General features: G+C 39.8%; 1 protein-coding gene across 2 annotated transcripts in view; it reads right to left on the minus strand.

Moving 5' to 3' along the window:
- The window catches only part of tbc1d12b (TBC1 domain family, member 12b), a 95,631-nt gene that overhangs the window by 38,135 nt on the left and 40,589 nt on the right, over positions 1-16,907 (minus strand). For both annotated transcript variants that reach the window (XM_078223541.1, XM_078223540.1), the window contains exon 2: positions 5,076-5,199. In XM_078223541.1, coding sequence (XP_078079667.1) covers positions 5,076-5,199 — 124 coding nt within the window. The remainder of the gene's footprint in view (positions 1-5,075; positions 5,200-16,907) is intronic.

Raw genomic sequence — 16,907 nt, forward strand, 5'->3', positions numbered from 1 at the left:
TGAAGTCTTAAGCTCCAGAAGAAATCACATCTTCAACCAAGCTACAGTTAGAGTACAGTTACAACAGTGTAAAATTGCCCAGCTATGTCTGTCCATGAAAAAGAACAGGACAAATCCAATCCAGTCAACTACTGCTCCAGTCTATTCTTCAAAGTGATGAAAGGTGTTGTTAACATACTTGGCTATTAAATAGCCTGTTCGCATATGCTCAGTTTGAGTTCTGCCAGGACTGCACAATTCATTACAAGCTTGGATCCAAAAAAATGAAAGGAGCTTAATTCCAGGGATGAGAGAGATATTGCCCTCAACATCAAGGCAATATTTGACAGAGTGCCACATCAAGGAGTCCCAGCAAAATTAAGTCGATGACAATCAGGGAGAAAACCACCTCACCGACTGGGTCACACATAGCACAAAATAAAATGGTTGCGGGCTCACCTTAGTTCTTGGGGTTGTATCCAAAGCCCCACCATCTTAAATGATCATTCCTTCGTCATAAAGGCGGGAGTGGTGGTGTTTGCTGATGACTGCAGTATTCAGATGCATTGAGAACTCCTCAAAAAATTAAAGAGTCTAAGCATGCAGGCAGAAAGATCTAAATTCCCTACCAACATCTTTAGGGTCAACATTGACCAAAATCTTAACCGGACTAGCCACGTAAATACTGTGGCTACAGAAGCAGGTCAAGAGGCTGGGTATTCTATAGGTAGTGATTCAGCTTCCAACTTCCTAAAGCCTTTCCACTATCTACAACGAACAATTCAGAAGTATGATGGGATACTTCCAATTGCTTGGATGAGTGCAGCTTCAGCACTAAAGCTGCTTGATACCATTCAAAACTAAATAGCTAATTTGAATGGCACCCATCCACTATTCACTCCCTCTACCATTAATGAACGGTGGCAGCAGTGTACATCATTTAAAAGATGCACTGCAGCAACTTGCCAAGGTTCCTTTAACAGCACCTGCAAAACCCATGACCTCTACCACCTCGAAGAACAAGGGCAGCAGGCGCACAGGGACACCACCGCCTGCAGATTCTCGGCTAAGATTCACATCAACCTGACTTTGAAATATTTCACTGCTCCTTCATTGTCACTGGGTCAAAATTGAAAACTCCTGTGCTACTTATATGACATTAATTTCCACAGTTCAAGGTTATGGCTTATCACCACCTTATCACAGGCAATAAGTGCTGGCCTTGCCAGCAATGCCTACATCCCGTGAATGAATAAAAAAATTGGGTACCAGCCACTCAGCATTCTGGCTGGAATGTGTAATTTGGCCCAGGTCAGAGAACAGGCAGGTAGTATATCATTCAAGCTCTACTTGACAATGCAGAGATAGCTACCAACATATATTTACGGTACAGGCATATACAAGTTCAGGCAACAGAGCGCTCAAGTTCAAGCACTGCCAGTGCTCCCCATTGTTTTGACAACACAGCACTAACATTTCCAAAGTTCAGATAAGATATACTGTATGGTGGTAATGCCAACAATTGAGTTGTCACCATCCTATCCTAGGAACCACCTCAGTCCAGAGTGCCTACTCATCCTTTACTTGAGACGTAACTCTGGGTGCCAAGGGGCTTTTTCCTTCTGATAATTTTTGCCAAATTATCACTTCCCAACTATACATGTAGCTACAACTTTCTCATTCTTTCTTGCTGACTCTGTCAAGGGCACAAATTTGAGTATATCAAACACTAGATCAGTTGCTTTTAACAAGCTGTGTGCTTGCAACTCTGCTACAATTTAAAGATAAACTACTTTAGTTGTATAATTGAAGTGGTGTAATCTGTAGTCAGCCTCGGAAGTGAAATCAATGGATTCTGGGTTCCTAAAGGTTACACGTAATCATGTGAACCATGTGGCTCTGTGTTGCAACAATTGATTGGACTACTTCAGCTGTATAATTACAGTGCTATCTACCTCAGTTAGTGATATCACTTCTAATCATAACGACTAATGCAGTCTCCTTTGTTTGGTGCCTTATGTCTAGTGAATGCTTAGGGTTTTGCTCCACGTACTAGCCACCTACCATCTCTCCCACCCTCGCAACCTTTGTGCCTATGCAGACAAAAGAAATATGAGAGAAAGATTTCTCTACACAAGTAGATAGCACGCCACACCAAACATGCTGCAGCTTTACATGCAACCAAAGGCATTGGGAACACATGGAGAAAAGCTCAACATGTAGCAGAAGACTGGACATATTTTGGATCTTTGCTGCAGTGCATCTTTTAAATGATGTACACTGCTGCCACCGTTCATTAATGGTAGAGGGAGTGAATATTTAAGGTGGTGGATGGGTACCATTCAAATTAGCTATTTAGTCTTGAATGGTATCAAAGGACACAACACAATTAAAAAAGTCACCCATTTTTGCTTTGCAGCAATACATTTTAAATGGCACAAATCTAGATTTTGATAAAATATAACTGATAAACTAGATTCCATAACTACATTATGCTCACTTGAAGTTGATATTTGCTACTGTTTCTCTCTCTTGTACAATTATGACTTCTATGTGGCTAAGTGTGCGACTAAACTGCACACAAAAAATGTTCCAATAAGACATAAGCAACACATTCATCAAACGCAGATGTGACCAAGACCCATAAGTTACTACTGGGTTATGCTCTACCTACTGCATACAGTAAACCAAAATTCACCAATAGTCCAGCATTAGTCATTCACTGCACCAGACTTTTATAATGTAGGTGCTGGAAAGTTGGCCAGATCCAATACTATTAAAGCCAGGATCTTGTCAGTCTCTGTCAATAGCACCTTCCAAACTCATGATCTCTACCACCCAGAAGGACAACAGCAGCAGTCTTATGGGAACACCACCCATCTGCACGTTCCCATCCAAGCCACTCATCAATCTGACTTGGGGCATACCCGCATTCCTTCACTGTTGCCGGATCAAAATCCTAGAACTCACTTTCTAACAGTGTTGTGGGTGTACCTACATCATATGGAACTGCAGTAGTTGAAGACAGCTCACCACCATTGGCTCAAAAGCAATTAGCAATGAGCAATACATTTTGGCTACGCCAGTAACACACACTTCCCAAGAAATAAAAAATGCTAAAAATCTCCAATCATGTTTAGTAAAATCAATTGAACTTCTTCAGAAGTCAGAAAAAGGAAACGCCATTTCACTACCACCGTAGTGGGTCGGATCTCAAACAATGACGAGACAGAGTACAGGAATGAGAGAGAGAGCCTGGTGAACTGGTGTGGCAACAATAATCTCTCCCTCAATGTCAACAAAACAAAGGAGATTGTCATTGACTTCAGGAAGCGTAAAGGAGAACATGCCCCTCTCTGCATCAATGGGGACGAAGTAGAAAGGGTTGAGAGCTTCAAGTTTTTAGGTGTCCAAATCACCAACCACCTGTTCTGGTCCCGCCATGCTGACAGTATAGTTAAGAAAGCCCACCAATGCCTCTACTTTCTCAGAAGGCTAAGGAAATTTGCATGTCAGCTACGACTCTCTCAAACTTTTACAGATGCAGCATTGAAAGCATTCTTTCTGGTTGCATCACAGCTTGGTATGGCTCTTGCTCTGCCCAAGACTGCAAGAAACTACAAAAGGTCGTGGATGTAGCCCAATCCATCACACAAACCAGCCTCCCATCCATTGACTCTGTCTACACTTCCTGCTGCCTCGGCAAAGCAGCCAGCATAATTAATGATCCCATGTACCCTGGACATTCTCTCTTCCACCTTCTTCCTTCGGGAGAAAGATACAAAAGTCTGAGGTCACGTACCAACCAACTCAAGAACAGCTTCCTCCCTGCTGTTGTCAGACTTTTGAATGGACTTACCTTGGATTAAGTTGATCTTTCTCTACACCCTAGCTATGACTGTAACACTACATTCTGCACTCTCTCATTTCCTTCTCTATGAACGGTATGTTTTGTCTGTATAGCGTGCAAGAAACAATACTTTTCACTGTATGTTAATACATGTGACAATAATAAATCAAATCAAAGGTCCAATAAGGTTAAAAGAAAAAGTATGTGGTTTTCCACTCAGTTGCACTGAGTTTTTTTCCCTAGGGCAACTTCCCCAAAATGAATGTAACCAGCACAAAAGATTATGAAATTTTAGGCGCAAATTACTTTAAATGGTAGTCGATTTCCCACAAATTTTTTGCATTCATTTAAAACGTCATGGCAGAAGCTAATGTCACCCACAACAGGCCTTGCAAGCAGCCAGGATAGACTAAACGTTACCAATTTACTGTTGCTAAAAATGAAAGATCTTTCAAAAAAATTTTCAAATGTATTGGCTCATAGCAAATTTTGAGTTTGTGGATAAGCAAAGGACAAGTAGAAATGGAAAAAGCCCCACTCCAAACTGGTAGACTTTGCGCTCAACTGCATCTAATGTGGAAACTTCTCGCCACTGCCCTTAATGTCTCTGCCATTGATCATCGATAAAATAGAAACATGGGGATAACATGAGCAACCTTCCCACCCACTGATCAATGAGGATAAGTGATCTGGAACCAACTCACAGCATAGGAATTAACACTCAACACAAGGAGATGAATCATTGCGGTGAAAGGAAATCAGCTGCTACTATCTTACACCACTGATTTCAAATAAGTCAACCCTTGTAATCACGTGAAAGAATCCACTATTCAAGTGCAACACAAGATTACTGTGGAAAAAGTGCTACAGCACATTGGAATTCAATTTCTATTGTTTCCTTAGCTTTGGTTTTTTAGATGCACGTCAAATTGTGTAGCTTTTTTTCATTTTACCCAATAATTCTGCTCCTTTTTCCAGTGATTTTGTTAACTCAAAGCATCAAATTGACAATTTTAAACTTTTCATGCTTCAAGTTTCTACCGATACAAATTTTTGTTAACAATCATACTTATCATTTATTTACATTTGTCATTGCTACAGCAGATCACAGATTTTGCAATGAAAGTAAGCGTTATCACTGAAATCTTCCTACCAAAGGGCCAGGCAGCAAACAGAATAGTTTTAATCTAAACAGCTATCTTCTGCACGACACATTGGTACACTTGGAATTTTGTTAAATGCATACCTGCTGAATTGTTTTGGAATCCTTCTGTGAATTTTCCCTTGGTGGGATTTTTCCAAATAATTTCCAGCCAGGAGCACTAAAAGCAGAAGGAATGGGTTCCTTTGTCTTCTTGGTAAAAAAACTTCTAAGAAACAAAAGAAATGAAACACCAATCAGAGACTTCACTCTCAGAAAAAAACATTGGCAAGCATTTCAGATTTGTTCTCTATTAACAAACATAGAAGGCAAAATCAAATTGTTTCACAGTTCTGCGGTATCACAACTTACGTCTCCTTTAAATAATGGATTTAATGTTACTCTACATCTTCGACCCCACCACTGACATATATCATGAATATAAAATTTAAAATCACTGATTTAAGGATTATACTTTTAAGGAAAGCTAAAGATATCAAAGATTGAGCGGAGTTTTTTGATAACTGTTGCAGAGGTCACATAACAAGGAAAAACAAACCAACAGAGCAGTTCAATTTAGTGAAGACAAAATTCCACTTTGATATGAAATTGATTTTGATCAAATAAGACTCTCCTCCAAAGGGCGGAGTCTGAATCTTGCATTACTCCGGGTAGCCGGTATCAATGAATTACAAAGGCAAATGTATTTGTACATCAGCTGGAGAATGTTATTCTGTTTGTAATCAGGATCTGAGCTCTCTGAATAATTAAAAAATTAGGAATAATTCGACAGGAAAGGGCAAATATTATCTTATTGACTGCAGACCCTATGTGGGTGAAGACCGACAGAGTTCATCAAAAATTGCAATATTTTCAACAAAGTTACAGAAATACACAAGTCATAATGTGGTCAACTACATGTAAAGCATAATTTCATGTTTAACATGAGTAACAAGGTAAATAGTGCTGTAATTGTGTTCAAGTGTGCTTTCATTTGACCATAAAGGCATACAAACATGCTTATACAAAGTGAAATATACATGCTTTACTTCTAATAGTAATGCCTATCATTTAAAAGTTGTAAGTTTTTTGTGCACATGCATCAACAATTCATTTTGCTATATAATTTCAATCAAACAATCGATCTACCAGACACTCAGATCTACAGTAGCTTTTAAATATAGGATGTTTCGTTCCAAATGAATACTGTAATTACTACAGAACTGGAATGAAAAGGAAACCAATGGAGCATAAGGAGCAGTTAACATCAATACACCCTACAAATGTAAAACAGTACAATACAAAAATTCTATCACAGCCCTCAAACAGGTACAGCTCACAATCTAATTACAGAGCTTTCTGCTACAGCGTCACCAAGCCATTTTAAATTTCATTTACTTGATATCCATTTCAGGATTCTTGAACATAAAGGGAACTGCTCAAATGGCTTATTATAAAAACGCACAGCATGGGATGGATAAGATAGGCAGGAAAGTTTCACTTTGCCATAGCTCAATTTGGCCAATGCCGTTCCCAACGTGATAATTTAAAGTGAGCAAACTTGCATTTATATAGCAAATTTATATCTCCAAGAATTTCACTCAATGAACTATTTTGAACTGTATTATTCACTATGATGACATATGCTGCAGCCAATCTGTACACAACAACATTTCAGGAGTAACTGCCAGATATTTTGATTCCCAGCTACCTGTACTGCACGAAATGAAGTGTTAGTCAAGATAATGTACTCAATGCTTAGAATCAGGCTTTTACTCATGATCTTCTCAGTGGTGAGATTGCGACACAATGACCATACTTAGCCAGAGGTTTATTTTGGAGAGGGAGGGTGCATAAATATTCAGTTTAAGTTCCCATTCCTGAATACTCAATTTGTTGCTTATTCAAATTCTGCAACTGTTGACAAGATGATTGGCTTGATCACAATATTACAAGCAGCATTGTTCCACCTACACTGAATAATTTCATCAAAATTCACTCTCCAGACTCTAAACTGTCAATTGAACAAGCTGCCATTATACATAGAGTCACAGTGGAGAAAATTAGAATAAAAATTAACATGTACATGTAACTAAACGCCAAAAATAAATACACAAATTTTATCAAACCTAATGTAGATTCTACTAATTTTGCAAGGATGTTCTCAAAACGGTTAAGAGGTAAAATGTCCCATAGTAATCTGTTTTTCACATTCATTTTGGGGATGTAATCATTTGTTGCCCATCCCCAACTGCTGTTGAGAAGGTGATGGTGAGCACCTTCTTCCTCTGATGCAGCCCATGTGATGCAAGTACACCCAAAGAAAGGGGTGTACCTGCATTCTAAGGAAGGGAGCTTCAGAATTTTGACCCAGCAATGAAGAATGGCAATATAGTTCCAAGTCAGGATAATATGCGGCTTGGAAGGGAACTTGCAGATGGTGCTGCCCCTTGTGTCTGCCGTCCTTATCCTTCTAGGTGGCGACCGTTGGCTGGTGCAACAGGGGAAGGTTTGGTGAATTGCTGCAGTGCATCTTGCAGATGGTGCACACTGCTGCCATTGTGTATCAAAATAGCAAAAGGAATAAAGTTTTGATACATACAGTTTTGGATTTCTTTTCATGATATATTGACACAACAAATGCAACTTCCCAAATTTAATTTGCAACATGTCGGTAGGTCATTTTTATTCGACTATCCCCTGGAAACAGAGGCAGTGAGATCAAAGTCCCAAGTGTAGAATCCTTGAACAACATTCTTGCTAGAAATTAATGACTGACAATGCATCAATAACAATTACTACTATAACCAATATTTGAAAACATAGTCCCTATACTTTAGAGATTGAATTGTACAATAACATTTGTGGTGGAATTGAAGTTTGACCGTTTTGTATTGGTTCCCATTTGCCAACTGAAAGTCCATTCTTCAGTTCCATCATTTAAAATATCTCTTCATGTACCACTTCCTTAATGGTATTGCATATTACAGACAAGCCACAAATTATTCTGCAGAACCCCGCCCAATATTTAAAGTCACTCCCAGAAAGGAATTTCTATGCATACATACTAATCTCCTATTCCCTTTCCTCTCTGAACCCCTATCTTTCCTGGAACTCTGTTTAAATCCCTTCATGGTAAGAAGTCTCACAACACCAGGTTAAAGTCCAACAGGTTTATTTGGTAGCAAATACCATAAGCTTTCGGAGCACTGCTCCTTCGTCATGACGAAGTAATCTGCTAATCTTCATCATGACGAAGGAGCAGTGCTCCGAAAGCTTATGGTATTTGCTACCAAATAAACCTGTTGGACTTTAACCTGGTGTTGAGACTTCTTACTGTGCCCACCCCAGTCCAACGCTGGCATCTTCACATCATAAATCCCTTCAATCAGGATTCCATCCTGCCCCAGCCCCAAAACTGCTCAAATCAAAAGGCATCTCTAAGCTATTGTGACAAAGATAATGTGGCACCCCTTAAAGCTTCTTGAATAGCTTGTGGCCTTAGACATGGATGACCGCACTCAATAAGCTCAACACCATCCAGGACAAAACAGTCCACTTGATTGGCACCTCTCCACCACCTTCAACATTCACTCCCTCCACCCCAATGCAGTGGCAGTAGTGTGTACCATCTACGAATGCACTGCAGCAACTTACCAAGCCTCCTTCCAAACCTGTGACCTCTACCACCTAGAAGTGCAAGGACAGCAGATGCATAGAAACACCACCACCTTCACGTTCCCCTCCAATCCACACACCATCCTGACTTGGAATTATTAAGGGGGATTAGCATTCTTTAAAGTGGATAAATCAAGAGGGTCGGATGGAATGTACAAGGCTGTTCAAAGAAGCCAGAGAGGAAACTGTGGAGGTTCTGACCAGCATTTTCCAACCCTCAGTGATGTGCCAGAGGATTAAAGTTTTGCTAATCTTTGCTAATCTTGTACCTTTGTTTGAAAAGTGTGTGAGGGACAGAGCAAAAAATTACAGGCCAGTCAGTCTGACCGCTGCAGTGAATAAATTATTGGAATCAGTTCTGAGGGACACTTAGAAAGGCATGGATTAATCAATATCAGTCAGAATGGATTTAAGGGTAATGTCTAGTTAATTTGATTGGATTTTTTGAGGAAGGAACAATGAGAATTGATGGGGGTAGTGCAATTGATGTGATCTACATAGGTTTTAGCAAGGCTTTTGACAACATCTCACATGGCAGGCTGGTTCAAAAAATAAAAACTTATGCATCCAAGGGAATGTAGCAAGCTGGATTCAAAATTGGCTCAGTGGCAGGAAACAAAGGGTGATCACTGATGGCTGTTGTTGTGACTGGAAGGTTGTTTCCAGTAGGGGTCTGCAGAACCCTGTACTAGGTCTCCTACTTTGTATGGTATCCATTAATGACTTGGATATAAATGCAAGGGGAATGATCAAGAAGTTTGCAGATGACATTAAAATTGGTCACATGATAGATTGCAAGGAGGGATTGTTGTAGATATCAATGGACTGGACAAAGACTGGCAAATGGAATTCAACATAAGTGAGGGGCAAGGTATTTGGTGAGGTCAAATAAGACAAAGGATTACACAATAAATGGGAGGATATTCTGAGTAGAGAAATGAGAGATGTTGGAATTTATGTCCGCAGAGCTCTGACAGTAGCTTGGACAGGTTGAAGAGCATTTAGTAGCCAAGGCAGAGAATACAAGAGCAGGGAGGTTATGCTGGAGCTATATAAAATATTAGTTAGGCCACAACTTGAGTACTCTGTGCTGTTCTGGTCACCTCATTACAGAAAGGATGTCATTGCATTCGAGGAGGTTACAGGAGAGATTTATTAGGATGATGCCAGGGCTGGAAAATTGCAACAATGAGGAAAGATTGGATAGCTGGGGTTCTTCTCCATGGTACAGAGGGGGTTGAGGGGAGATTAGATTGAGACGTACAAAATTGAGAGAGGCCTGATCGAATGGATCAGAATGACCCATTTGTGTTAGCAGAGTGGTCAATGACTGGGAGGCGTAGATTTAAAATGATGTAGAAAAATTAGAACAGAGACAAGGAAAAGAAAAATCAGAGGATTGTAGGGGTCTGGAACTCACTGCCTGCAAGGTGCAGTTGTAGATGCAGAAAGCTCAGTAGTTCTAGACTTGACTATTCTAACCAATTCTTGGCTGCCCTCCCAAAATCTACCTTCCGTAAACTTAGATGTCATTCAAAGCTCTGCTGCCCATTTCTTACTCAGGCCCAGTTGTTCATCCATCAGCTGTGTTTACTGACCTACACGACTAGTTCACAAACAACCAATCCCCAACTGTTAAAATCTGATCCTGGTTTTCAAGTCGCTCCATGGCCTCGCCCTGGCCTCCTCCGGTCCCACAACCCTAGACATTTGTGCAATGTAATTCTGGTCTCAAACATCCCGAACTTTGATTGCTCCACCGTTTGTGGTTGTACCTTCAGCTGTCAAAGCCCTGGAGCTCTGGAATTCCCTTACAAAACCTCTCTCTTTCCTCTTAAAACCTAGTTCATTGACAAAGCTTTTAGACATCTGCCTTAAGTGACACAAAGGCATATTTTGTTTTATAGCACCCTTGAAGCACATTGCAACATTTTATTGTATTAGAAGCACTGCATGAAAACAAGTAGTTAGCACCACAGTTTGAATTCAGACCAGCCAGAACAGAACAAAATGAAATTTATACAGTTTCCAGTAGAAAGTTTCAGCAATTGCTTAATGTTACGGTTCAGTCATATAGATATGTGTTTTGATTCTCTGCAAGCAGAGTTTAATGAGGCAATTGTATGGTCTACCTAATCCCTGGACTGCAAAGTTAGTGTGTGAATGCTGACGGGAACAAGGACAGGTTTGATTCTCAACATCTTTTGTGGAGAAATAACCCAATATACTTGTTGTCAGCTCATTGGATAGCACTCTCGCCTCAGTCGTAAATTTAAGAGTTCAAAATCCAGTACAGGATTTTAGCACTGATGTCAAGGATCATGTGAGTACTGTATTGTTAAAAGTCCTTTCTTTTGCTCAAGATGTTAAAGCAAGTCTTAATCTGCCCCCTTAGATGGGCAAAATATCCCACAACTATTTTAAGAGGCGAGGTTTTTTGGCATCTTAGATATCATTTATCCGTCATAACCAAATACAGATGTGCCATTTATTAAATGAACTGTCAGTGCAATCTCACAGCGCACAAACTGGCTGCGATGATTATCCGCAAAATAGCAATGATCATATGTCAAAGCTGTTGGGACATCTGAAAGATATGCAACGCTCTACAGAAATGCAAATTCATTCTTTGTACAGGCTCAGAGTTAAAGGATGAATATTTGTACATTTACCAGGAAACACTCTTCCTACAGAATTATCCTGTAGGAGTCAGCACCTACAAAAGAGAATAAAAGAAATATGGAAAAAAAACACTTCAAATTCTTCAATTTATTCATTGCCAAAATTCATTTTCAGCAGGTGGAAACAGTCCCATTTTGCAAAGCTGTATTTTTTTTAACTACATAGGGCTTATTGAATATCACACAGGATTGCAAACTGAAACCAGATCCTTTTCCACTCGCCCGAACAACCAAAACACTCCCTGGCCTTTCTTTCCAAAAAGCCGAGATAGTTGGAGTATTCTGGTTGGGTGGCGGGCTTCTGTACAGAACTGAGCTGTAAATCCTTTATTTCAATACAGCAATGTTTAACTTTGTTTTTAATTGCCCCACTATTGATGGCTATGTTTTTGACTGCTAAAGCCCCAGGAGCACTAGAATGCCCGTCCTAAACATCATTTTCCTTTTTCAAGATGCTCCTGACACATACCTCTTTGACTAAACTTTTGATTATCTTTCCTAATATCCCCTTGTGGTTTGGTGTCAAATTTTGAGATATAATGCTCCTGTGAAACACCTTGGGATGTTTTGTTACATTAATGGAGCTATACAAAGGCAACTTGTTAAATAATAAAGATGAACATTCACAGTAAGTTCAGGAATCAGCCAGTGAAATAAGCAGTACTTAGAGGCCAAGGTGAGCACATAATTGCAGCTTACTTGATAAGAGGTATTAAGGTCTGAGTGGCATATTTACCCAATACATTATCTTTTCACCTTTGGAGCAGTTCAGACCAATGGGTTTAAGTTCTCTTGTCAGAAATAGCATGTATACACGTGTATCTGACAAATTTCTGATACCAATGTTTAGGTGAAAGTTCATGAAGCTGACTTTTTTTTTACATGGGTGATGGTTTGAGGGATTGATTTGTGCCCCCAAAAAAGTAAAACACAGCAATACTACTGAGCTCATTCTCTACCATTTATTCATTTTTTAATATAACAAACTATATGTGGTACATTTTAGCCAATACAATATAAATATGCAACATAATCAAATAACTACAACACTTCACTTGAAATCCTTTGAAATCACTCTGAACACCAAATGAATCACCAAACAATTTGTCCCAAGAGCCTGGCTGTATAATCATTTCATGGATCTTCCTCATCTTAATCATAATCATTGGTATTACCAGTAACTGTGCTATTATTCCACAAGGAATCGTCCCAAGTACTGGTGAATGCATGCCATGTTCCACGTTTTGGAAATGACTTTTTTGGACAAAATTGGGATCAAGTTTATTCCATGCAGTTATGGCCCATTGGCACAATGTTGCTAGTGAGGGCAATCACATACTTGCACCTTTATGAATGTTTTTTGCCTTCCAACATTCAGTTGTTCCACATCTTTCGGGTACTGTCCTCGAGCTGTTTATTCATTCACATGTCCAAGGGCTGAACAACACTTGAGATCTTTTGGAATAACTGCCACGTGGCTGTTGGTTGATTTCACATCACAGACTACATCATCAATAAGATGGGATTGGAATAAGCCCCAAATGAGCAAAACTTTGTCTTTGCTCGTCAGTCTGGCCTCAAATTCCACACTTTGATCCATTTCTTGCAGGCACCTTCATCAATCCAGCCTCTCTCATGAACATGGATGACAATACCTTTCTGAAATTTCTCCTTGGGAAGAGCTTTGCCCTTGAATATCACCATCGGCTTTAATTTTATGTCATCGGTCATACAAAATGGAACTACTGTGAACTGTTTTCCTGTGGCCAATCATCTTCACAAGGACAGATTTTTCACCAATCTTGGTAATTATCTTGTTTGCCTGCATATCAAAACTCATCAGTGCTTCATCCACGTTGCCAATGCAGGTTAATCGTTATGCATTCTGCTCTCAATGTCAGATGACAAAATGGTGGAATTTGATATTTTACCAAAGCGTCCAAATGGCAGATGTGGTGAAATTTTTGTTTGCTGATGGAATACTAACTGTCGCTTTTCATGTACCTTGTGCATCACCTAGCACTAGCCTCAAATTCTGAAATGCCATCTTCCTTCACTTCTCTGATGGCATAGAGTTGGATGGCTCTGCAGGTCAAAATGACCATTTGGTCGCTACTTCTTAATCCATTCTGCCACTATTTTCTCCAGTTTAAATTGAACGGTGTACCTGTTATTCTTTCTTGAAGGCATTGTGAAAGATTGCGTAGCACATAATATTCTGTTGATTGGTTGGGAGATTGCTGCTAGAATTAGCAGATGGAAAGTCTAAAGGCTCCCGTGAGTGCTTTTAAATTAATGAACCATAGTAATTGCCAGCAAGTAATTAATAATCACAACGCTGTTTAATCCCTATAAAATAAAGGTCGACATTTACATGAGATCGACTGTTATACGTGTACACACGATACAGACCTATCAGTAGGCATCATCAGCTGAAGTTTTAGTGTAATGCTTTTGGTCAGAATAGAATGCGAAGCAATTTTTCCCTTTCAGGTAAAACCAGCTGTTTACTGCAAGCATTCTGTGTTCATATTTTAGGTTTCTAACATTTGCAGTTTTTGCTACTGCTGTAAAAGTCACACGAGAAATAAGATAGAAATGAAAAACTACCCAGTCTGAATTAGATGTTATAATGATTGCTGCTCTGGAAAAGAGGAAATTCCTACTCGTCAAGTTACCAGGTAGTTTTCTAAAATGAATTGCTGCAGCCAAGTCAAACTATATCTCAGCTGGAGATTTCTAATTTTATACACCAGCTCGTAAAGCTGAAACACAGAAGCATTTCCCTCCCCATCACTGGAAAGTTGCCCAAAAACATATGGATAACAATTCTCAATGTAATGGGGCTAGTCAAGAGAGTTCTTCACTTTTGATACTTGCATTTATTTATTTTTCTAAAATGGAACTTAAAGCATTTCTTTGCTCTTTTAAAATATTTCCACATCAAGAAAAGTGCATAAATAATTTGTGCCTTATAGTACTTATTTCACTCAAACAAATATTTATCAAATATATTTTTCCCCCATACTGATTACGTGCATTGCTGCTTGGAAATGAATAGTGCCCGTGTTTCACATTCAATGCCAGTGTCTCACTTGCAGTGTCAATTACAGTATACTGTTTCCTATCTGTAGATGCGTTGTACAATGTATACTTAATGCTTTAGATACGACTTTGTAAGACAGTATAATCTCTGCTGCATGCTACCCATAGAGAAAAAGATGTCTTTTGTAATGGCTTCTCTAATTCTTTGCATCATTCTCTGTCTTTGTTTCAGCCTTCCAGGTCTTTCGCTCTGGTGGTTACACTTTTATCATTGCTTCTCCATTTGTTTTTAATTGCTGATGGGATGCAAGTGTCCCTGACAAGGCCAATATTTATTACCCATCCCAAATTGCCCTCAAGGTAGTGGTAGGCCACCTTCTTGAACCACTGCGATCCATATGCTTAAGGTACGCCTGCTGTAATGTTAGGAATTTGAACCAGTTACAACATGAAAAAGTGAAAAAAAGAGGGTGAGGTAACTGTAGGAAGATTATGTAGAGGCAAGGAGGCAGTACAGGGGTGGAGCTTGAGGAACAGAGTGAGTTCAGCTAACAGAGATACGCAAGGAGGAACTACAAGCATCTGCAAGCATGGTTAGAAGGGAGCTAGCAATGTTCACTTTCCTTGGTTAAAAAGCCCAACCAGTGACGTTGAACATCTGAACCTAAATGACTGAATTCTTCGAGGAACTGACGTATAGATGAGGACAGTGCAGTCGATGCAGAACTTCAAGTAAGGCTTGTGTCAAGGTCCCGTTTGCTCAACTTTACAGCATAGAAAGATGCTCAAGGTGGTAAGAGCTCATAGGATTCAGGGCAATTTGACAAAATTGGCTTAGTGGCAGGAGGCAGAGGGTGATGGTCAAAAGTTGTTTTTGTGACCGGAAGCTTGTGCCAGTGGTGTACCGCAGGATTCGGTGCTGGGTCTCTTGCTGTTTATAGTGTACATTAATGATCTAGATTTGAATGTGGGGTGTATGATTAGTAAGTTAGCAAATAACATGAAAATTGGTGGTACAGTAAACAGAGAGGAAAGCCTTAGATTATATGGTGATATATTGGGCTGGTCAAATGGGCAGAACAGTGGCAAATGGGATTTAACCCTGAAAAGTGTGACGCGATGCATTTTGGGAGGGCTAACAGGGCAAAAGAATACACAATGAACGGCAGGACACTAGAAGTACAGAGGACCAGAAGTATCTTGGGATACATGCCCAAAGATCCCCGAAGGCAGCAGGAAAGGTAGATAAAGTGGTTAAGAATATATATGGGATACTTGCTTTTATTAGCCAAGATGTGGAGTTGTCGGCATTGGACTGGGGTAAACACAGTAAGAGTTTTAACAACACCAGGTTAAAGTCCAACAGGTTTACTTGGTAGCAAATGCCATTAGCTTTTGGAGCGCTGCTCCTTCGTCAGATGGAGTGGATATCTGCTCTCAAACAGGGCATACAGAGACAAAAAATCAAGTTACAGAATGCTGATTAGAATGCGCTTCTTTACAGCTAATCAGGTCTTGAAGATACAGACAATGTGAGTGGAGGGAGCATTAGGTACAGGTTAAAGAAATGTGTATCGTCTCCAGACAGGATAGCCCGCAAGTCCAGGAGGCAAGCTGTGGGGGTTACCGATAGTGTGACATGAACCCAAGATCCCGGTTTAGGCTGTGATCATAGATGGAACAGGCCTCTCTAAAGTGAGATGGAGTCGGCCTGATGACTGTTGGATGGGAAACTAGCCTCCTTCCCCAATGAGGGTGCTAGAAGTTACAGTTTTCGATACCACACCCTGTGGATTCGGCTGTCGCTATCTCTCAAATTCCTTGCCTTTGGAAGTTATCATTTGTATAACTCTATTGATCTCTGGTAAACAATTTTTTGATATGGTCATTCATACCTCAATTTCTTTAGACGCCTGATAATCTTGCTACTTGTCTGTTATTTTGTTTTCATCTCAGGTTCAACTGTTAGCCTCTAACCTTGAAAATTCCTAACACCACAAAATCTTCTTCCAAACCAATATTCTCAGCTGTTTTCATCCAGGTTTTTCAACTCTTTTCATTTTTCTTTTGTCTGGATTTGCAACATGCATCCAAGCTGCTACAAAAACTCATACTCAGTCCCCAACAGAATACTGTTGTTTACAAAGGCTGGAAATAATGACACCATAGTTATGATTGCCTCGGTTATGTGCTTTTTCTATAGCCAACTGCATCTGCCTTTTTCTTCCCAAGTCTGACTTTAACTCCAATGAATATCACTCGTGTGCTAATGGCAGTGCGTCTTTGTTCCTTTCTACTTCAACATTCCGACAGCTTCTTTTCCATTCCCTAGTTTCTAGAAGCAACTGTACTTTAATTCCTCTGGAACTTGCTTTTGTGCACATTACTCCATTGTACGGTTTTCTTGCAGAGCTAAAAGTTGTTCCCTTTCTAGGTTTTCTACATCAAATGCCTGGATCCAGTTAAACAAATTCAAAAGGTCTTCTCCCTAAAAACGGCCCATGGTTGCTAAGCAACATCACTTCCTTTCTCA

The sequence above is a fragment of the Mustelus asterias genome, chromosome 11 (assembly GCF_964213995.1).
Source record: "Mustelus asterias chromosome 11, sMusAst1.hap1.1, whole genome shotgun sequence".
In the NCBI taxonomy this organism is placed as follows: domain Eukaryota; kingdom Metazoa; phylum Chordata; class Chondrichthyes; order Carcharhiniformes; family Triakidae; genus Mustelus; species Mustelus asterias.